Source organism: Cervus elaphus, chromosome 4 (genome assembly GCF_910594005.1).
Source record: "Cervus elaphus chromosome 4, mCerEla1.1, whole genome shotgun sequence".
In the NCBI taxonomy this organism is placed as follows: Eukaryota; Metazoa; Chordata; class Mammalia; order Artiodactyla; family Cervidae; genus Cervus; species Cervus elaphus.
In genome coordinates, this window is record NC_057818.1 from 54,269,104 (window position 1) to 54,291,034 (window position 21,931).

Genomic DNA, 21,931 nt, shown 5'->3' on the forward strand with positions numbered 1-21,931 from the left:
GTGGGGATGGGGGCAGAGCAGGACCATAGACTCCAGGGGTCACCTGCAGAATGGCCACTTCGTTCCGGAGTTGGCTCTCCTGCTTGGTGGGGAAACGCAGTTTGTCGATGACCTTTACTGCCACGTCCCGGCCTGTCTTCCGGTGCTTCCCTGGGCAGAGGGTAGGGGAGGTGCGGGATGAGAGAAGTAGGACCTTCCAGTCCTGGCAAGAGGAAGACCCCACTAGAGACACGCAGCTAGAGTTGGGCAGAGGTGGATGAAAGGCCACCAAGGGGACTCTGAGGGGCCCCTGGGAGCGATGTCAAGGGTGGGTGGCCCTAGGAATAAAGGTAGAATGAAGGAAGGTAAAGTCAGATCTCTGAGGTGCTATAACATAAGAAGCTAGATTTGTAACCAATCAGAATACAGCATCTAGCTCTGTGGCCAATCAGCGCAGAGTTTACCTTCCCTATTAATAACGGAGAGAGTCACCGGCCTTTCCGAGTGAGAAAACGTGAGCCTGCAACCATCTGCCCCCAGGATCCAGCTTTCTTAATCAACTAGAAAAGGAGGTGAGCATGTGGCCAAGCAGAAGGGTAGGTCTGGAGCCCAGAAACCCCCAAGACGCCTTTCTAGGTCGGCTCTTGAAACATCCTCACCGCCATAGACCACTCCAAACTGGCCGGAGCCCAGCACCTCGTCTGGGAAGATCTGGTAGACAGTGGCGATGTCCTGCAGGATGGGGAGAGGGAGAGTCAGAGGGGCACATGAAGATGGGGGGTGGTCAAGGAGGCTGGGAGGGTTGGAGAGCTGGGGGTTGTTTGGGGTGGGGGGCACATCCTTGGGGCTGCCGGGTGTGGGTGGGGTCTTACCACATTCTCTTGAATCTGGCTGTTAGACACAGAGATGCTCAGAGAAGCTTGTCCTGGGGAGAGGGGAAGGCGGACGTGAGAAGACCCCAGGCTCAAGATCACCCATAACTCCACCCTCTGGAGCCAGTAGTTAGACTAGACTCGTTCACTAAGAACCTCAGTTTTCTCATCCCGAAGAACAGGAAAGATAAAAGGACCTCCCTCCTAGGGCCAGTGAGAGGAGGAAATGAGAGGAGCTCAAAATATGTTGTCATGAAGCAGTTCACCGAGCATTGCATCTGTCATCTCAGCACCAAGGGAGGCGTGATGATCCCATTTTACTGAGGAGAAAACTGGGGCTCAGTGGGAAACTGACTCAGGCTTCTTCCCCTGAATTTGCCCCACTACCAACCGAACCAGGGCCAGACATTTCCAAAGTCCTGATCCTTCTGCCATTTGAACATCTGTCCCCTCCCTGAGGAATATTTGGTCCTTGCCCCTTAGCCTCCTCCCTGGTCTCCCTGTCCTGTCTCCATCTCTCCTGTTCTTCCTCCAAAGGGAAGCCAGAGGGATCTTGCCAAAGCATAAGCCTAACTCTGTCCTTCCCCTGCTCAAAACCCTGCCATGGGGACTTCCCTGGTGGTCCAGTAGCTAAGACTCCAGACTCCCAATGCAGGGGGCTGGGTTCAATCCCTGGTCAGGGAACTAGATCCCACAGGCTGCAACTGAGAGTTCCCATGCCCCAACTAAAGCTCTCGTGTGCTGCAGCTAAGACCTGGCACAGCCAAATAAATAAATATTTTTTTAATTAAAAAAAATTCTGCTATGGCTCCCCAGTGTCCTGAGGGGAAAGGCCAAGTCCCTTAAATAGCATAACAGGAAGTGCCTGGCCCCTCTGCCTCTTTGACTTCATCCTCTCCCTTGCTGTTGTGCGTTCCTGACATTCAGGCTTCCTCGCCAGGCCTCCCATAGGGCAAAGTCTCTCCTATCTCCGGTCCTTGGCACTTGCTCTTCCCTCTGCCAGGAATGTGCTTTCCCTCACTCTGGACTTAGTTAAATCCTCCTCGTCGCCCAGTCTCAGCTCACATGTTACCCTGGGACCACATCAGATTCCTCTAGCACATGTTCTACATCCCACTTGTCATTCACCCAGGAAGATCTGATGAACGTCTGTCAGTCACCCTGGACTATGAGCTCCATAACATAGTAACCCAGGACTCTGATCATCCTTTGCCTCTGCCTGAAATGATTTCCCATTTCCTTTCTCTTCATTTCACCCCTGCTTGACTTCCAGGTCTTAGCCTGGATGTTGCGTCCTCCAGGAAGCCCTCCTGGACACTCAGGCTGGGTTAGTCACCTCCTCTGAGCTCCCACAGCCCTCTGGCTCCCCTGTCCCAGCCCTGCCAACTGTGGGCCTATGTGGGGACAGGTGTGTCTTCCTTCTGGGACTGTGAGTCCCAGAAGAGCGGGTCCTGGGCTGTTTTGGTCACAGCTGGGCCCACAGCACTGTCTGACACAGGACAGGCACAAAGGAGCATGAATTAAAAAGTCTGAACTCACAATTTGAAGGAGTCATTACTTGCCCCGGGACAAGACTCAGAAAGGGGAAGTGACATGCCCAAGGCTACACATGAGCTCTGGGACTTAATGATTTAGACTGATTTCTGCTGAGTCCAGAAGCCACATTCTCCGCTCTGCCATTCCCTGGCTCTTCCCTTCTCCAAGGGCCCCCCCCAAGCCCTCTGAGACCCCTCTTCCCAGGGACCTGGAGTGGGGCCCTTACTGTGGGGTGCGTGGCCAGGGGCGTTGAGTGCGTCCTGGAGGATGACAGGCATCAAGGCCTGGCGGATGGCTGTTTCCCAGCCCCGGGCAGTCTCAGCCCCCTGCCCGCTAGGCCCTCCTGGGGCCCCACCAGGGGTTTCTCCCACAAAGTAGGTGGCATTGGCAGTGACAATCTCGAAGCAGTGTGGGTTGGTGCCTGGTGGCACGAGGCTGAAGTTCTGGGCCGGCTCCACGGTGAGGATTTCAGACAGTGGAATTTCCTGATAGGACAGAGATAGTATGTGTGAGGGCTCTGGGCAGACCCCGGCACTCTCTACTTACTCAGATGAGCACACATTTTGCATGGAGTGGTCAGGAAAGGCCTCCTGGCAGAATTTACATTGAAGCAGAGATCAGAAAGGTAAGAAGAGGCCAGCTGGTGGAGGAATGTTGAGGGGAAAGCATGTGCAAAGGTCCTGAGGTAGAAAAGGCTTGGGTTCAAGGGACATGCCATATCCCCATTACATGGATGGTGCCTGGCACAAAGTAGGTATGCCAGGTTTGATGAATAAAAAAGGGAGATCAGGCTAGGGCCAGCTCTGCAGGGCCTCATGGGCCACAGGCAGGAGCCTGGGCTTTGTCTCCAGGGCCCTGGGGAACCATGGAAGGGTTTAGCGCAAGGCAGGGAGCATTTCTTTCTGACTTTGTGTGGAAGGTGAATGAGAGAGGTGGAACTGACAGAGGAGACAAGGCGGGAGGCAGAGGGGCCCTGGGAGGAGAGAAGGTGGAGGGTCTATGGAGAGGAAGAAGAATATGCTTTGGGAAGTGTTGAAAGACAAAGGAAGGGAGGAAGAAAAGAAGGAAAGAATGAGAAAGAGAGACTTATGAAACCCATAAAGCCAGGAGCCAGGACTTTACTGGGGGTCCAGTGGTTAGGACTCTGAGCTCCCAATGCAGGGGGCACAGGTTTGATCCCTGGTCAGGGATGATCCCACATGCCACACGGCCAAACCAAACAAACCAGAAGATGGAGACGTTGCAGCAGGGATGGTATTTTAGATAACATGGCTTGAGGAAAATGGGAAGGATGAGAAGAAAGCAGCCATGGGATGGGTTAGGAGGATCCTCCAGAGCGGGTAAACAGTGAGGTGTCTGGGTTTTATTACAAGGGCAGTGAGAGCCACTGGGAGATTGTAATGGTTTTAATGGACTCCTGTGACAGCTAAGTAGAAAAAGACAGTGAGGACAAGGGCAGAAGCGAGGACCCGGGAGGAGACTCGCTGGAACCCAGGACTGGCATGGGAGGCACTGATGAATGAATACAAAGAAAGAATTCAATAAATTAACTATAATGTAATAATGATAACACACTTAAATTACTGCGAGTCTAATGGAGCTTAAATACGCCTGGTCCTAAACTAATTGCTCCACATAGATTATCTCTTTGAATTCTGGCACAGCCTTGTGGCAAGGACTATTCTTGGTCGCCCTTTACAGGTGAGAGGCGCAGGGTGCAGAGAGGTGAGGTAACTTGCCTGGGTCCCCCAGCTGAAAAGTGATGGAGCCGAAATCAAACTCAGGGCACGGCGTCCACGTGGGCGACACTTGCTGATGGGACGGGAGCGTACAAGCAGGGGTTGGACAGAGGGTGTGATTCGCAGGCGTTTGGCTGAAGCAACTGAGAGAGGAAGGGAGAATATAGCGGACAAAGAGGAGAGGGCTGGGGGACCTGGGAGCCAGAAGGCCCACCTTGTAGTATCTGTTGGTCGTGTTGTTCTGGAAGAGCGTGATGCACTTGCAGTCCAGGCGCCAATAGTGCCGCTTCCTCTGTTGGGAGAGGTGCTTGAGAGGGTGAGGTCGCCCGCCTGCATACTACGGCTGCTCTGACTCTAATCCCAGCCAAATCCCGCCCCTAATTCTAGCCCCGCCTCACCCCTCCTGACCTCCTGCCTTAGTCCCGCCCCCAAATCCCGCCCCGCCCCCAAGCCCTAGAGCCACCCATTTCTAGCTCTGCCTCCAGCATGACTCCGCCCATTCCAAGCCCCAGCCAGCCCCGCCCCCTCTAGCCCCACCTCCTCCAACTCTAGCCCCACCTACCTGCCCCCCACCCGCCCACTCACCAGTGTATCCTTGTTGCTGTAATGAACCACCCAGCCCTCTCGAAGCGTAGTGCTGGATTTCCGCGTTGTGTGTCGCACTGACTGCACCACCCTCATTAGTGGGATGTACCCCAGGGAGCTGAGAGTCGGGGAGAGAGGTAGAGGTTACAAGCAGAAAATAACCACAGTGCCTGGGGCTACAGCAGCGGGGAGGTGTGGGGAAGTGGGAGTCAATCTCTGGGTGGCTAGGGCGATTTCGGCCACACTTTTTTGCCTGTGTTTCCAGATTTACCATAATGAGGAAGGCGACTCTTGAGAGACCCACATTAAAAAGGCTGGTTTCCAAAGTCAGGCTGCCTGGCAAGAACTAATCTCTTCGTGCCTCAGTTTCTCCACCCAAAGGGGTTGTTGTGAGAAGTGAAGCCCTTCTTAGGAGCTTAGCAGAGTGTTTGGCACATGGTGGGCCCCCAATAAGTGGTCATTAGTACTGAACCCACTGATTGTGGAGCCAGTTGTGTGACATCGAGCAAGTGATTCAACCTCTTTGTGCCGCTGTGCATACGCTATTATTACAGTGTGGAAATGAAGGCAGAGAAAAATTAAGTGACTTGTGCAACTCCAGAGCCAACAATCTCTCTCTCTCTCTCTTTTTTTTTTTTTCGCCAATAATCTCTTGATCCCTGTGCGAGAACCCGGACTGGACTGCCTGTGGCCACTTCTCTTTGCCTCTGTGAGACTCAATTTCCTCATCTGTGAAATACGCTGCCTCTCCCAATAGCCCTCTCTTCTCAAGTGCTTCAAGGTCCAACTCTGATAGCTTATCACTCTGTTAATGCTAGGGAAGACCTGGAAAGACCTGGGAGAAACAGATTCTGATGTTCCAGGCGGCCACGGCCGGTGGTACTAGGAGGAAACTCAGGGTGACCAATGTGATCTGAATACCGCCCCCCCACCCCAGCCTCACTTCCCATCCTTTCCCCCTCATTCTCCCTGTTTCAGCCACTCCAGGTTGCTTGCTACTTCTGCAACAGGTCTCAGGAAACTGGGAAATGTAAAAGTACAGGGTGAAATCAACCCATGGTAGGGATGGGGAAGGGCCTTTGCTGGATGGGGCCCTGGGTACCTCTCAGATTTGCCCCCCTCTCCTTCCTCCTCCTCGCTGGCATGGAGAGCATTTTCCGAGTGGGAGCCAGGGATGAAACCAGAGTCATCTGGCTCATCCGTGAGGGAGCTCTTGTCAGCTTCGCTGAAATCAGTGGCCTCCTCCATGGGCACATCTGGGGGGACAGGGGAATCAGAGGGGCCTCCACCTAGTCCTGTTGCCTTTTCCCACTCAGCACCCCTAGCTTCTTACCTCCATTGATGAGTGCCTCCCCCAGACAGTCGTTAGGGACGCGGGTGGCGCAACGTTTGTGACAGTTGAACTTGCAGTCTGGTGGTAGGAGGACAAGGAATGTGGAGAGGGGAAGGGGGAGAAGAGAGGTCACCTCTAAGGGTTGACCCTTGATCCCTAGCCCCCAGTCTCAAAAGAGTCTGTTCTTGCTTTGGGGGGCAGGAAAGCTAACTGATCCTACTCTGGTCATCCTGCCTTTGAGTCAAAATCCTCAACTATGGAGTGGCTCGATTAAATGGAAGAGGGCCAGATGAAGTGTCCATGGCTTGACAGTCGTAGGACTCACAGAGTCTAAATTTGGTGACTCTACAGTTCTATGATTCTAGACTCTAAGCCTCTAGAATCTGATAGTGTCAAAATTTTTAGGATTCTGTACATCCAGGAATGTAGAACTTAATGTTTCTATAGTTCTTTAGCTCCAAATATCTAAGATTCTAGAATTTGCTTGTTCTGAATCCTAGAATTGGATGGCTCTAACTTTTTATGGATCTAGACTTCTGGTATTCCAGAATTTGATCATTCAAAGTTCTGGGATCCTAGATTTCTAGGACTCTGGAATGTGACGCCTCCAAGGCTATATGGTTCTAGACTTTTCAGACTCAAATGTGTTGTTTCTAGGTTTCTCTCATTCTCACTTCCTATAGTTTTAAAGTTCTAATATTCTGAGAATCTTTTTTTTTTTTTTACTTTAAAAATCCCATGTATTTGGAAATTAAATGCCCACTTTTAAATGATGGTGTATCTAAGAAACTATAACAAGGACATAGAAAATATTTGTCATAGAATAGGTATGAAAAGATAATTTACCCAAATTTGTTGCATGCAGCTGTAGTTGCTCAATGCAATTAAGTACAATGTGGAGTCTTGAATAAGGTATGAAACAAACAATGAACACCTGAGAATCTATAATTTGAGAGTTTTAATATTTCTAAGTCTAAGGTTCTGTGATTCATTCTGTTGAATCCTATGATCCAGAAGTCTTGAAACTTATGTTTCTACAATTCTCTGATTTGAGAATTCTCAAGCTCCATGGTTTTAGAATTCCATGCTAAGAGTCATATGAATATAGATTTCTCAGGCTCTAGGATTACAAGTTTCTAAGGACTGAGGTTCTAGGATTCCAGAATTCCAAACGTTCTAGAACACCAGGATTCAGGGCACTCCCCTCTGAGACCCTGTGCTTCTAAAGAACAGGCCAGAGGTTCTTGTTTGCAGCCACAAGCCCAGCTGAGATCCTAAGCCCGTTAAGAGTGTGTGTGTGTGTGTGTTGGGGCTGGGGGGCACGGATTCTGACTCTGTCCCGCCCCCCACAGCCCCCCTACCCCCACCCCGGTACCCTCGCTGACCTTTGCACTGCAGGCCCTGGCGAAAGAGGCCCTTGAGGAGTTTCTTGCAAGCCTGGCAGACGGTGGGCCGTGTGTAGCTGTGGATGAGGAAGGTGTGTGGCACCTTGACCTTGGACAGCAGCATCTTATCCAGCTCGATGGGGCGACCGGTGTAGGACGAGGCAGAAGATGAAGAGGAGGACGAGGGAGGGCGGCGAGGGATGAGCTCGGTGGTGCTACGGCTCTATGAGACGTCAAGAGTGGAAGGGACACTCCAGTGAGTTGCCCCCACACCGTATCCCCCTCAGCCTCCAGCCACTCACCCTCTCCATTCCCCCAGCCGCTCACCAGCTCATCAGTCATGCTGAGCAGGGACTCAGAGGTGCCCAGGCGCACCGAGTGGCCGCTGGCCAGAGACGTGGACGACAGGCGTCGCTTGCGCGCCCCGCTGCAGTTGTTGGGGATGCTGAAGGCGCAGCGCTTGTGGTAATTCAGTCCGCAGCCTGTTGGGGGCGCCAGACGGTCAGATTCAGAGCCTCTACCGGGTCCCGGCTCTAAAGCTCCGCTCACCCCTTCCTCCTCCTTTTCTGAAGCTCTGGAATAGAGCAGATCCCTCGAGATACCTCTTCCTAGTGTAATTAACTTCAACGGAAAACTACAAAACCCAGTTCAGGCAGAACTGCTAAGGGCTGAGAGACTGCAGGAATAAAGGTCTGGGGAATTCCCTGGCAGTCCTGTGGTTAGGACTCCGCGCTTTCGCCCTTGAGGATGCCGGTGCAATCCCTGATTGGGAAAATAAGCTCCAAGATGCGTGGGGCAGCCAGAAAAGAAAGAAAGAAAGAAAGGTTTGGGCCACCACCCTGGGCAGGTGAGGTGTTGGCTGAGGGCGAGGGAAATATGGACCAGGCAGTGGAGAAGGAAGACAAAGAAGCCACAGCCACGTGGCTAGTTGCAGCCCCGAGGACTGTCACAGTTAGGACTATTTCTTCCTTACTTTGTTATGAATACGTGCGGGATACCAAATATTTTCTTCTTCCCTCCTCTACCCCGTTATCCTCTAACATAAGATATTAATAATAACTACCTTTATATCACGGTATGTAAGTTGTTGTTGTTCAGTTGCTAAGTCATGTCTGACTCTTTTACCACCCCATGGACTGTAGCACCTCCAGGCTCCTCTGTCCATGGGATTCTCCAGGCAAGAATACTGGAGTGGGTTTGTCATTTCCTTCTCCAGTGGATCTACCTGAACCAGGGATCAAACCCGCGTCTCCTTCATTGGCAGGCAGATTCTTTGCCACTGAGCCACCTGGTGAGTCCGGATATCTAAGTTACAGAATATCAAAGGAGAATAGGGACTATCACACGAGGACATTGCCTTCTGGGGAAAGAGCACATTTTCAGTCCCACTCCAGATGGTTGTATCGTATGAGGTGGAAGTGTGCCTTTGTTCTTTCTTTTCTATTTTTAATCCTTGACCATGATAGAGTCAGGCTGAGCTTGTCATTTCCTACTGGACTTCCTGAACGCTTCTCCATACATCTCTGATAATTCCAGATGACTCCAGGACTGCCCTCTGGAGCAAAGAATCTTCCTTCAGGGACTCCCTTAGCTAAGACTCCATGCTTTCCAATGCAAGGGGCCTGGGTTCGATTCCTGGTCAGGGAAATAGATCCCACATGCTCCAACTAACAGTTGGAATGCTGCAACTAAAACCCAGCACAGTCAAACAAATTAAATAAACACTAAAAAAAAAAAAAAAGAAAGAAATGTTCCTCCATCCTTTGGAAACTTCTTTTGGAACACCTCATGAAACCTGTCTTCTGGCAGCCTGCCTGTTACAGACTTTCCTGCTCCATAATTCCTCCTCCTAGGCAGTCTCGAATGCATGATGTCACAACTGTAGATGCAAGCTTCAGGGCCGCTGTTGGCACTGCTAGGAGTTCCAGGATGGCAAATCGCACACAGGAACCATGTCTCAGTTTCAGTCTTTAATCACTCACATGCTTCACAGAATTTCAGAAACTCATCTTTGACTCCTAGCACGAATACCGAAGTGGAGTCAATCTCCTGTAGAAAGGTTGTCACTGGCATTAAGGACAGGCATTTGGGCCTCTTCTGGGACCACGTGTACTTGGACTATCATCTGTGACGCCGGGCCAATGAAGTCCACTTGGACAGTGGCCATTAGAACTTAATGACACCAGGGATGCACCATGATGAAGGTTATGCAAACCAAGACACCAAGAGTTGGATACAATGTGTGGACGATAGCAATATTGATAGCAATGCACTAAATTGGTTTTTGCAGGCCTAATACAGCTGTTATCTCTAGAGCCCTTAAATAATGCCACGAGTGTATTTAATTATGCTTTGTTTTTTGTTGTTGTTTTTGGCCATGCAGCATGCAGGATCTTAGTTCCCTGACCAGGGGTCGAAGCTGTGTCCCCTGCAGTGGAAGAGTGGAGTCTTAACCACTGGCCCACCAGGGAAGTCCTCCACGAGCACATTTAGGGCTGCTGTTGTTGCTCAGTAGTTTCAGTCATGTGCGACTCTTTGCGACCCCACAGACTGTAGCCCGGGCTTCCCTGGTGGCTCAGCGGTAAAGAATCTGCCTGCAATGCAGGAGCCGCAGGAGACATGGGTTTGATTCCTGAGTCGGGAAGATCCCCTGGAGGAGGGCATGGCAACCCACTCCAGTCTTCTTGCCTGGAGAATCCCATGGATAGAGGAGCCTGGCGGGCTAAGGTCCATGGGGTCGCAGAGAGTTGGACATGACTGAAGCGACTTAGCATTCATGCACACACGCAGACTGTGGCTCTCCAGGCTCCTCTGTCCATGGGATTCTCCAGGTAAGAATACAGATGTGGGTTGCCGTGCCGTCCTCCTCCAGGGCATCTTTCTGACCCTGGGGATTCAACCTGCACTTCCTGCCTGCATTGCAGGCAGATTCTTCACCGCTGAACCACTAAGGAAGTCCCATATTTAGGAATGCATGATAGGAGTCCTCACCAGTACCGTGGGCCATCTGAAACATAGGGTATCAGGGACTCCAAATCTCTATATGAGCCTGACAGCCACAAAGCCGGAGATCCTTAGACAATGGGAGATCTGAGAATACCCTCTAACAGTGGGTCACACTGAATAAACAACGGCAGTGCGATCATCATCTTAGAAGGGATGGTCCTCATTTGCTGTGTATAGAGCCCAGCTAAGGCGTGCAGTGCCGCCCTTATCTTCAGGGTAGGCGTGATCTCAATGGTCCTGATCAGAAGCATCAAAGACAGAAACAGTGAACCTGTGGACCCCAACTCTTGGGCTTAACCTTAAGACAACTTGTCTCAAAGGAACACACTGTGTTCCTTTATTTTTTTTTAAGAATGACTTAAGGAGATGCATAAGGGTGCTTGTTATGGACTGAATGCTTGTGTTCTCCTCAGATTCATCTATTGAAGCCCTAATCGTCAATGTGACTGTATTTGGAGATAGGGCCTTTAAGGAAGGAATTAAGTTTAAGCGAGGCCCTAAGGATGGGGCCCTGATCAGGGGGACCGGGATGCTTATAAAGAGAAGAGACATGAAAAATCACCCTCTCCCCACGTGCTATGTGAGCACAGAATGAGATGGTGGCCATCGGCAAGCTAGGAAGACAGCCCTTAGCAGGAACCACATCTTGTCAGAACCCAGATCTTGGACCTTCCAGCCTCCAGAACCAAGAGAAAATAAATTTCCATTGTTTACACCACCCAGCCCTTGATCTTTTGTTAGGACAGCCCTGGGAGAAGGAAGTGCCAAGTTGCCACGGGGTGGACGTTGATGGTCAGCTCTATGTGTCACATCCCCGGTTATTAATCTGCATGTTACTGCGAAGGTATTTGGCGATGTGATTCAAGTCCACAATCAGCTGACTTTAAGTGAGGGAAATCATCCTAGTTAATCTGGGTGGGCCGGTTTCAGTCAGTTGAAAGGTTTAAAGAGCAACCTGAGATTTCCCAGGTGGAGAGACGTTTCAGCTCTTGCCTGAGAGTTCCAGCCTGCCCTTCCTGACGACCCACCACATGGATTTCAGTGTTGCCAGCGCACACAATCCTGGAAGCCAATTCCCTCCAAAAAAATACCTTAATATATGCTCCCTACAGGCTCTGTTTATCACATTGGTGCCTGACTGGTACGGTTCCGCTCTCTTCTCCATCACCCCTCTTCTGCCCCAAAGCATCTGTCCCTTACGGCTCCCTCGGAGCTCCACCTCCCAGCCCCCACCCCCCACCCCCAAACCTAGTCCCACCCAGACCCCGCCCCCACCTAGGCCCCGCCTCCTGCCCCCACCTCCAGTTCCTCCCCCAAGCCCTGCCTCCGGGCGCTCACCTCGCCTTCCGAGCCCCTCCTCTTAGGCCCCACCTCCAGGCCTGAGCTCCACCCCGGCCCCGCCCTCACGCCCACGCCCTTTCCTCTTGGCCCCGCCTCCAGCCCCCTCGGTCTCTCACCATCACACTTGAGGCCCTGGCGAACTAGGCCGAAGAGCATTTCCCCGCAGTGGTCGCAGAAGGCAGGCGCTCGGTACGAATGAACGGTGAGGGCATGCGGGCGTATCTGGAAGTCCTCGAAGGTGGCCGAAGCTGCAGGCAGCAGGGAGGGGCGCATGGTTGAGCCGCGACCAGCGGTGGCCATTTCAGCCCCCGCGTTCCCGGGTTTCTGCCAGTCCTCCCAGCTGCAAGGTTTGATCTCTCCTTCAATCATTTACTCGCATCCTACATTCGACCTGGGTTCAAATCCCAGCTCCACCACTGGCCAGAACACCTATGTACCTATGCCAGGAGCTGAGGGGTGGGGGAATGGGGAGTTGTTTAATGGGTGCAGAGTTCCAGTTTTGCAATATGAAAGCAGTTTTGGAGGTTGATTGCATAACAATGTGAATGTGATAAACACTGCTAAACACTGGACTTTTTAAATGGTTAAAATGGTAGTTTTATGTTATGTATATTTCATCACAATTTTAAAATGTTTAACTCAAAAAAAAATACAAATGCTTGGGTCCCACCCTCAGAGTTTCTGATCTACTTGATCTGGGAAGTGTAAAAAAAAAGAGAGAGAGAAAGAGAAAGACAAAACAAAAGAAAATACCTATGTCTCTTACTTTTCTCATCCATAAAATGGAAATTCAACAAATAGTTTCTGGATATTGTTCCAGGGGCTGGGGACACTACAAAGAACAACACAGACAAAATCTCTGCCTGGCCTCTAGTAAGGGAGACTGACAAACAAAATAAATAAGAGAAATACTCTCATTTAACAGTCTCCCAATCTAGCAGTTACTCTGTGCCAGGCGCTATGCTGAGTTGTTGTTGCTGTTTAGTTGCTAAGTTGTGTCCAAGTCTTTTGTGGAGTCTGTAGCCCACCATGGGATTTCCCAGGCAAGAATACTAGAGTGGGCTGCCATTTCCTTCTCCAGGGAATCTTCTTGATCCAGGGATCACACCTGTGTCTCCTGCATTGGCAGGTGGGTTCTTTACCACTCAGCCACTGAGCCACACTGTGCTGAGTACTTTATAATATTAACAAATTTAGCCTTCTCAAGAGCCCACTGAGGTACATGATTATCCCTATTTTCTAGATGAAAAGACTACAGCACAGATAGGTGAAGCAATCTGCCCAAGGTCACACAGCTAGCAAGGTACAGAACTCAAATTCAAATCCAGGCCAGGGTGGCTCTAGAGTTCATGCTTTTAACCCTGTACATGAGAGTGTTAGTTGCTAGTCGTGTCCATCTCTTTGCGAGCCCATGGACCATAGGCCGCCAGGCTCCTCTGTCCATGGGATTCTCCAGGCAAGAATACTAGAGTGGGTTGCCATTCCCTTCTCCAGGGGATCTTCCTGACCCAGTATACATTCTGCTTCTGAAATTTTTAAGCAATAAAATATACACTAACTGAGAAGTCAGTAAATGCTTGGGAGAAAAATTAAGCAAAGAGGTTAGATAGGGAAGATGCAAGAGGTACCATTTTAAATAGGTGGTCAGGGGAAGTCCCTGGCAGTCCAGTGGTTAGGACTTGGTTCTTTCACTGCCTGGGGCTGGAGATCAATCCTTGGTTGGGGAACTAAGATCCTCAAAAGCTGTGCTACAAGGCCAAAATAAAATAGGTAGTCTGGGAAGGCTTTCTTGAGGAGATGACATGAAGATATAGGCCTGAAAAAGGTAAGGGTCTGGGCCATGCAGAAATCTAGCAAAGAACAGGCCCAGTATCTTTTTTCTTTCTTTCTTTTTTTTTTTTTTAAGTATTTTATTTATTTGGCTGCACTGGATCTTAGCTGTGGGATATGGGATCTAGTTCCCCAACCAGAGATCGAACCCGGGCCCCCTGCATTGGGAGCACAGAGTCTTGGCCACTGGACCACCAGGGACGTCTCCGTGCCCAGTATCTTAATAGTATCTGCTTACAGTTCTTTTTAATGGGTTAAATGAATATATGGAAAGCTCTATTTGTTTTGTTTTGTTTGCACCTTACCACATTGCTGATGGGATTTTAATTCCCAGACCAGGGATTAAACCTTGGCCCTTGGCAGTGAGCTTGGGGTCCTAACAACTGGACTGCCAGGGAAGTCCTGGAAAACTCTTAAAATAGTACCTGACACAGAGAAAATGCTCAATAATATGTTAGCTATTATTTTAAAAGTTTTGTTTTTGGACTAAATCTTGTTGGGCTCCCTACCCCCACCCAAATTTTTTCTATCATTAAGTTACTTTTCTTATATTATGCAGTGGAAAAGGGACTGTGTTCTATGTGCCAAGCACTGTTTACACACTCAGGACAAAGCTCTGAACAAGAGAGATTTTTCACCCCACTCTCAGCTGACATTCTTTTGAGGAAAGAGACAAGAAACACTAAAAAAGAAAAGAATAGGGACTTCCTGGTGATTCAGTGGCTAAGATTCTGCACTCCCAATGCAGGAGGCCCAGGTTTGATCCCTGGTCAGGGAACTAGATCCCACAAGCCAAAACTAAGACCTGGCGCAGCCAAATAGGTAAAGATATGTTAAAAAACAAAAACATCAAAAGCCAAAACCAGAAACAAAAAAGCAAGTGCAAAAGCCCTGAGGTGGGAGGGAGCTTGGTTTCTTCAAGGGACAGAAGGCAGACAAGATGGTTGGACCAAAGAAAGTAAGAAGGACAGTGTTAAGAGATGAATTCAGGGAATTGGCAGGGGCCAGGTCATGCACAACCTTGAGACCACATTGAGGAGTTTGCATTTTTTAATTCCAAGGGTACTGGGGAGCCATGGGAGGATTCTGAATGGTGGAATGTCATGAGCTGACTTAGGTGTTACTGCAGTAATCTAGGCATGAGGTGATGGCGGCTTGGATCCATGGAGATAATAAGAAATAGCTTCAGGATGTAAACTAAGGCTGAGATCAGTAGGTCCAATGATGGACCAAGTAAAGGGGTATGAGAAAAAGAAGAGTCAGGGATGACCCAAGGTTTGGGGCTTGAGCACCTGGGTGAATGGTGATATCCTTCACCAAGCTGGAGAAGATTGTGGGAAGAGAAGGGTTAGAAGGGCGGGGGACTTCCCTGGTGGTCCAGTGGTTAAGACACTGCACTTCCACTGCAGAGGGCATGGGTCCAATCCTTTGTGGGGGAACTAAGATCCCATATGCCCAGCAGTGTGACAAAAAAAAAAAAAGAAGGCAAAATCAAGATTTCTGTCTTGACAGGCTATATCTGAGGTGCCTGGAGGCACCAGGTAAAAGCATCAGGAAGGCAGCTACATGAACAAGACTAGGGTTTAGGGGGAGATCAGGATGAAGATAAACATCCAAGGGTTGTGAGACTCTAGGAGGGAGGTAAATCCAAACTTCTAATTGTCATCCATTCATCCAGCAAATTTTACTGAGCATTGGAGCACTCAGGGTGGGGTTTGGGGCAAGGGAGGACACACAACCTGAGTAAGGAAGGTACCTCCCACCCACCTCAGCCTTTCTGAAAGAACCAAGGGCTAAAGATTCCTCTAAGTGCTGAGAGCTTGCACATATATCAAATGGGAATGGCCAGTGGTTGGGCTAGATTCTGGCTGAAAATCCAGGTGCCCGGGTTTCATCTCCCGCTGCAGAATCTGATTGAATTAAGCATGTCATCGAGAGGAGACACAGACAGCAAAACATTTTGAACTTTATATCAAGGTGATGCGTAGGTCTAGAAAGGGACAAATCAGAAACGCATAGCTCGATGAAACGTCAAACTGTTTATGCCATGTCACCAGCATCCTGATGGATAAATGGAAGTTTCAACCACTGAGACAGCCCCCCCCCAACCCCGCCCACTGCAGTTTCCTCAGAGGCACCCACTCTCCTGGCTTCTGCCAAAATAGCGTAAATGTCTTTGTGCTTCGTAAATGCCATGATTCAATGCCTAGCTTAGCTTCTGTCCCTTAAGCAAGGTGTGTGAGATCCATCCGGATTGCTCTGGCTCATTTACGTTCAGTGCGGGGCGAATTCCACGGTGTGCAGGGACCACATCTACCCATTCCGGGGAAGCGGGAGTTTTTGAGTTCCTGCGGGGCTCCTAATTTGCAGCCAGCGCTTAGAACCGCGGGTCCCTAACTTGAAGAACTAAGTGTCTGGGCCTACCCCGCCCCGCCTCCTACCTATGTCCCGCCCCCCGCTCGAGGCTCCGCCCCTCGGCGGGCCTCGGCCTCTCACCCGACAGTACCACCTCCACCAGGTCGCCCTCCTGGATGTCTCCGGCGGAGCGAACCAACTGCAGGAGGTTGGCCGACGTGGGGTCATGTTTGAAGAGCAGGATCTTGTCGTAAAGGCCGTAGAAGCCACACTCGGGGAACTGAGGGGCGGGAGAGGGACGTGGTGATGGAAAAGCTCAGAGCAGCGGTCTGGAACCTTCCCAGGGCAGGGCCGGCTGTTTCCCCCGGAAACTCAAGAGACCCCGCAGCCCCCTGCTTCCTGCCTGTACCCTCCCAAACCCAGCTCGAGTTGAGCTGGGCAGGGTGCCAGAGACCCAGGTGTGCTGAGCGAGAGCCGCCTGCCAGAGGTGGGGAGGGAGACTGGCTCTGGGATCTTGGGGACCTAAATCTTCTGGAAGTGAGAGGGGCAGGGCTGAGTGAGCACCCCTTCCCTTATCTCCACACCACCTCCTGCTCCCGCAGCCCCCCACTTCCCCCCTCCTTGTCCCCCAACCACCAGTTTCCTTCCTGAATCTATTGTCCCTGTTACCTGGCTCCACGCCCAGCACTGGGGCTGGGCAACCTGGAAGGAGGAGATTTAAGACTACTGGTTGGGGGTGGTGGGGTGGCGTGTGGGGGGGTGGTGGTGCAGAAAGTCTAGGGCTCCAAGGAGTTGGAGATAGGCAGGGTGCCCCCACCCAAAGCCCCAAGAACCCAGGTGCCCCGGTTCCCAGCTTAGGGAGGGGGGGGCAGGAAATGAAACCTGTAGAACAGAAAGTGAAACCACCCAGGTGGAGCTGCTGGAAGGAAGGAAAGGGGCCCTACTACATACACCTGGACAGGGAGGGCAGAAAAGAAAACTGGCATGAGGACTGAGGGGGTAGGCTGAGGACTTGAGCAGATAAAGAATCTCACCTAGGGAACAACTGCTCTCCCCTCAGCCTGACTCCCCAAGGAGCAGGCTGAGTTGGGTGTGGGAGCTGGTTGAGGGGAAGGGGGGTTGGTGGCAAAGGAAACTCATCTGTTCTTGCTGCTGGGAGAGAGTCCCCAGATGCCAGGACTGCAAGTCCTGACTGCCCCTGGGGGCTTTCTCTAAGTTTCCTTGTCTGTAAAATGGGAGAGTTAGCCAGGTTCCTCGTGTTTTCTCTGAAGCCCAGAGAATCCATTCCCAGGAGTCTAAGAAGATTCTAGAATTTGAATATTTGGGGATTCCAGCATGCTCCTATGATAGGATTCATTTCTAGATTCCAATGAATTATTATAAGGTTTAGACTTTTAACTACCTAGATTAGCAGTAGACTAATATTTTAATGTTGTAGGGATCTGCCAAACTAGAATTCTAATATTTGAATATCTTAGCCTAAAAGGATTTCAACAACCCAGCATACCAAAATTCTACATTTTAATGCTCTAGGATTCTAACAACAGGGGAATCGAATATTCCAACATTTTAATGTTTTAGTATTTCAACCACCTCGGGGTCTAATGTTTGAACACTTCAATACCAGAGGAGTCAGTTACCTAGCAGTTGCATATTCCAACAATGTAGAATTCTAACATTTTTAAAGTTCAAAATTCCAACAGTAGAGTAGCCCACTATTCTAACTTTTAGCGTTCTCGAATTCAAGCATTGTGTCCCACCTGATTTTCCCCTTGACAAGATTCCCCAGGCCCCAACCCCAGTGACCATGATGTCCAAAGCAAAGAGTGGGATGGAGTGGGGAAGGCTCATGTTGACAGGCCAGCCTCAGAGCTGAAGGGTGGGGACACCGATCAGGAGTGGGGACAGAGACCTCAGAACCTCTGGGGATTTCAAAGAGGTGCGCCTGCCCCTCCACACACATGTCCAGCCTGGGGGAGGGCAGAGATTGGTCTCTGAGACCTCACTTGCCCCTGGCAGTTAGTCCAGGGTGCGCACCCACACCCACACATGTCACCCGATCGCCCAGGCCGACCCGGCTTCAATTTCTACTGTTTCCACCAAGTCGGAGGCTGGGGTGGGCCCAGGCAGGGAGGTCTCCCACATCTGGGGCTCCCGCCTGCTCCTTCTCGGCTCCTACACCTGGCCGGCCCCTCCCTTCCTCCCTGCTGTCTGCAGCAAACAAAAACATGCAGGGACATGCAATTCGGGGAGGCCTCTGGGGCACCCCACCCTGGACCAGGCCTCTCTCAAAGGGGTAGTGGGGTGAGGAGGCAACTGGGGGGCCAATGCTGCACCCCCACCCCTCAGCAGCCCAAGGCTTAGTCCACTTCTCTCCCTCTTCCTTATAGTGGGCTCGAAACCACTTCTGCCAGCACCCACCCCCCACCCCCCAGACCTCTCCTAAAGCTGGGGCGGGGGGTGGGGGCGTGGGAAACCTGTGTGCTCACCTTCTGGTCGACGATGGAGCAAGCCAGCTGCTTCACGTGGGCCAGCTCAGAGGCGGCGGGCAACAGCACGAACTCGCGGGTCAGCCCGATCTGGATGTGGAAGGAGACCCCCGAGCCCGGGGCCGGGACCTGGGGCAGCAGCGGTGGCGGCGACTGCAGTTCCAAGCCGCCGGAGGGCGAAGGTGACCCCGGCCCGGGAGAGCCCGGGAGGCCGGCGGGATGGGAGGGGGCGGCGGCCATAGGGGAGGCCCGGGGTCGGCCGCCCGGCGCCCACCCCGGGATCCGGCTGGAGAAGCCTGAGCAGGGAGGCTTGGGTCACTGTAAACCTGGGATCTTACAGGCGGGGATCCCGGGGATCCAAGAAGAGACCACTGCCTGACAGGCTGAGGGAACTCGAGGATGGTGGGATCCTGGGAAGTTAGAGAAAAGGAATCTAGTGGATCAGACGCCCACCCGGGGAATTAAAGGATGATCAGAAAGGAGAAATCTAGTGGTTTTGGGGAGGGGGGCCAGCAATTGGGAGATACCAAGAAATCAAAGAAGAAAATCTAGTAGGTCCGGGTCACAGCGATCAGAAGAGCCCAGGATCCAAAGGATCCGTGGAGAGAGAAGGGATTGGAAAGGGAGCAGGTGGAGTCGAGAAGTCAGTGGCTCTAGGAAGAGAATCCATTTAAGAAGGGGGCCAGAGGGATTCTCCAGACCTTGAGGGTGGAGAGCAGGAGCCTCTGAGTCGGGGATCGAATGGATCCCAGGGATCCGATGGCGGGCCCGGGGATGGGCAGAGGGATCCCGAGGGCCGGGGTGCTAAGAATCTCACGGGTCTCGGAAGTTGGAGAAAAATTCGGTCGAGGCCCGCGGGGAAGGCGGTGTTACCATCGGCAGTGGGGTGGCGGGGGGTGGGAGGGAAGGGAAAGTCACCCAGCGCAGGGAGCCCGTGGCTCTTTTTCCCCCTCCAAAGTTTAACTCCGCAGCGGCGGCCCAGGAGGAAGTGTTCAGAGTGACAGTTCAGTCGGCCAATCGGCACCGACCTTGGTGACGTCAGAGAGGGTGGAACCTGATGAGAGCCTGGGGGCGGAAGAGGAGGGCGGGCTCAGCGCGCCTCCAAGTTGGGGGTAACACCTCCCCCGCCCAGGCCTGGGAACCTGGGGTGGGAGATGCAGGACTGAGAGGAGAGACCGATTCCTCCCACCAACAAACCCATGTCTGGAAAGTTGACTTTTCCCTCAGCTGGTAAGGGAGGAGCAAGCCACCCTCACCCCCACCACAGGTCGCGAGGCCGGGGCTGAGGAGGCGTCTGGCCCTTTAAGTAAGGGAGCCATCTCGCCGGGCCTGCATCCGGCGCCCACCGCAGGGGAAAGGGTGGGAGACCGTGTCAGGTCCGGCCCGCTCTCCGGAGTGAGCCTGCCTCTTCCCAGAGCGTCACCCCGTCCTCCCCCGCGACACGCCCCAGCCCATTCCACAGGTGGGAAGACCGAGGCCTCCAGATGGGCAGAGATCCTTGCCTCGGGTCTTGCTCCAACGACTTTGGCCAAAGTGCCACGAACAGACGGGAGTGTCAGGGCTGGTGCACCCTGTGCCGGTAGAGTCAGGCACAGGGCCGGTGGAGAAGGGGTGTAGTTTCCTTCCTCCTGTAGTCAGCTTCCCACTCTGCCCCAGTCTTTAGAAGGGTGAAGAGCCAAATAAAAGCCTAGGGGCGCCTGGAAGAACCATAGCAACCAGGGAGGACCACACATCCTCACCACCTCACAGACGGAAAGCACATTGTTCTCAGGGGGAGGTGTGCACGTGTCTCTCTCTGGGTAACTTTAGGTTGGTGACTTCTCCACTCTGAGGCTGTTTCTCTTATCTCTCAGATGGGACAACAATTGGCCTGACCCCAGAGGGTCTTTGTGGGGATTAATGAGACGGTGTAAGTGTTGCCTAAAACACAGCAGAAGCTCAGTCCTGCTGGCTGTGACTCTAATGTGCTGACACTCGGGTGCTGTGGGTGGGTTTGCTCAGTCATTCAGCAAGTATGAATTGAGGCCCTAGAATGTGCCTGTCATAAAACACCCCTTCAAGGAGCCATTTGGGCTTGATTTCTCCTCCCCAGCTAATAATAAGGGTGGCTACCATTTAGTTTACATACAGGAAGCTGAACCCTCAGAGAGGCAGAGTGACTTGGCCAAGATCATCCAGCGGGTAACTACCGCCCATGGGCTTCATCGAGAGGCCAAGGCCTGGCTGAGCCCCAGAGGCATCCAGGTTGAGATGGGCCACTGTATCTGGGCTGCCAACCAGCAGGACTGGGTGGGGGATGAGGACCTCAAAACGAGCCCCCTGCTCCTAAGAGGGCTGTTGGGGGGCAGCTGAGGTCGGTACAGTATCGAATCTGCCACCACATCCGGGGGCTGGCTGGGGCTGGGGAAGGAAGTCTGAGGCTGGGGCGAAAACCTAAACCACCACCTGGGGAAGCAGCACAGAGCCTAGAGGGATTGGGGGGGGGGGTGCGGGGGATGAAGCCACATGGCGCCCGAAGCTGGGCTCCTGTCAGCCTCACCTGATGGCCTCTGCCGACCGGTGCCCTCTGTCCTGACAGGCGGGCGACTGCCACCGTGAAGTCCTAACAGGAGTGTGTACTTCTCAGGCCTTCATCCTTCCTTAAGTGTTCACGGGGCCCTGACAGGAGGTAGGCCCTGTTCTGGGCATTGGGGTGCAGCCCTTGATAAGCCAGGAGGTGGGCATTACTGTCTGGCTCTCTTTTTTGGGGATGCTGAGGTCCAGAGAGGTACCGGGATTGGCCCAGGGACTTCTGGCTGGTAGGGGTGGAGGCCTCCAAGCAAGCAGAGGGGGTCCCCAGGGACTGGATACAAATTCTGATGACCTGCTGGGCCCTGAACAACCTGCTGGGCTGCCTCGAGCCCCAGCCTCCATCTCTTATCCTCTGTAACATGTGTCAGTCTGTCCTCACTCTTTGAGGTTGTGAGAACCCAGCACAATGGCACCTGAAGAGCTAAGCACAGGGTCTGGCTCCCACTGAGCGAACAGCCAGCCAGTGATTCGGCCACCTCGAGAAGGGACAGGAATCCCAGCAGCGTGGAGGTGTTCTGAGCGGGCAGGCCCTACACTCCATGCAGGTAGGGAGGGAAGGGGGGTGTTCAGTACTCTGGGTCAGGCATGCTGGGGGCAGGCGGGGGATGAAGAGTCTTGAGCTGAACTGTCCCGTCTGTCATCGGCCAGTCAGGGCTCTGCCCCCAGGCTGCTACTGCAGCCCCTGGGGAGACAGCGCTTAGGGACCGAAAGGAGGGGCACGGGGAGATTCGGTCCTGTGCCCCCACTTCCGTCCCTCCACCCACACCCCGCCCAAGCTCTGCCCCTCCAACCCTACCACAAAACCCCAACCCATCCTATCTCCTCTCTCCAAGCTCCACCCACCTGTGGCAGAGCCGGTGACTCCTCCCCGAAAGTCCCCAGTCCCCTCGACACTCAGCACTGCCACCCA

At 52.4% G+C, this 21,931-nt stretch overlaps 1 protein-coding gene across 1 annotated transcript in view; it reads right to left on the reverse strand.

Annotated features, from left to right (window-relative positions):
* PRKD2 (protein kinase D2) overlaps positions 1-19,430 on the reverse strand; it is a 32,908-nt gene extending 13,478 nt beyond the window's left edge. The window contains exons 1-13 of the mRNA XM_043899577.1: positions 18,451-19,430; positions 16,103-16,241; positions 11,893-12,024; positions 7,757-7,911; positions 7,430-7,652; positions 6,045-6,122; positions 5,814-5,967; positions 4,712-4,829; positions 4,341-4,418; positions 2,614-2,872; positions 852-904; positions 639-711; positions 44-150 (exon numbers count right to left, since the gene is read on the reverse strand). Coding sequence (XP_043755512.1) covers positions 44-150; positions 639-711; positions 852-904; positions 2,614-2,872; positions 4,341-4,418; positions 4,712-4,829; positions 5,814-5,967; positions 6,045-6,122; positions 7,430-7,652; positions 7,757-7,911; positions 11,893-12,024; positions 16,103-16,241; positions 18,451-18,690 — 1,809 coding nt within the window. The 5' untranslated portion in view covers positions 18,691-19,430. The remainder of the gene's footprint in view (positions 1-43; positions 151-638; positions 712-851; positions 905-2,613; positions 2,873-4,340; positions 4,419-4,711; positions 4,830-5,813; positions 5,968-6,044; positions 6,123-7,429; positions 7,653-7,756; positions 7,912-11,892; positions 12,025-16,102; positions 16,242-18,450) is intronic.
* Between the last annotated feature and the right edge of the window lie 2,501 nt (positions 19,431-21,931).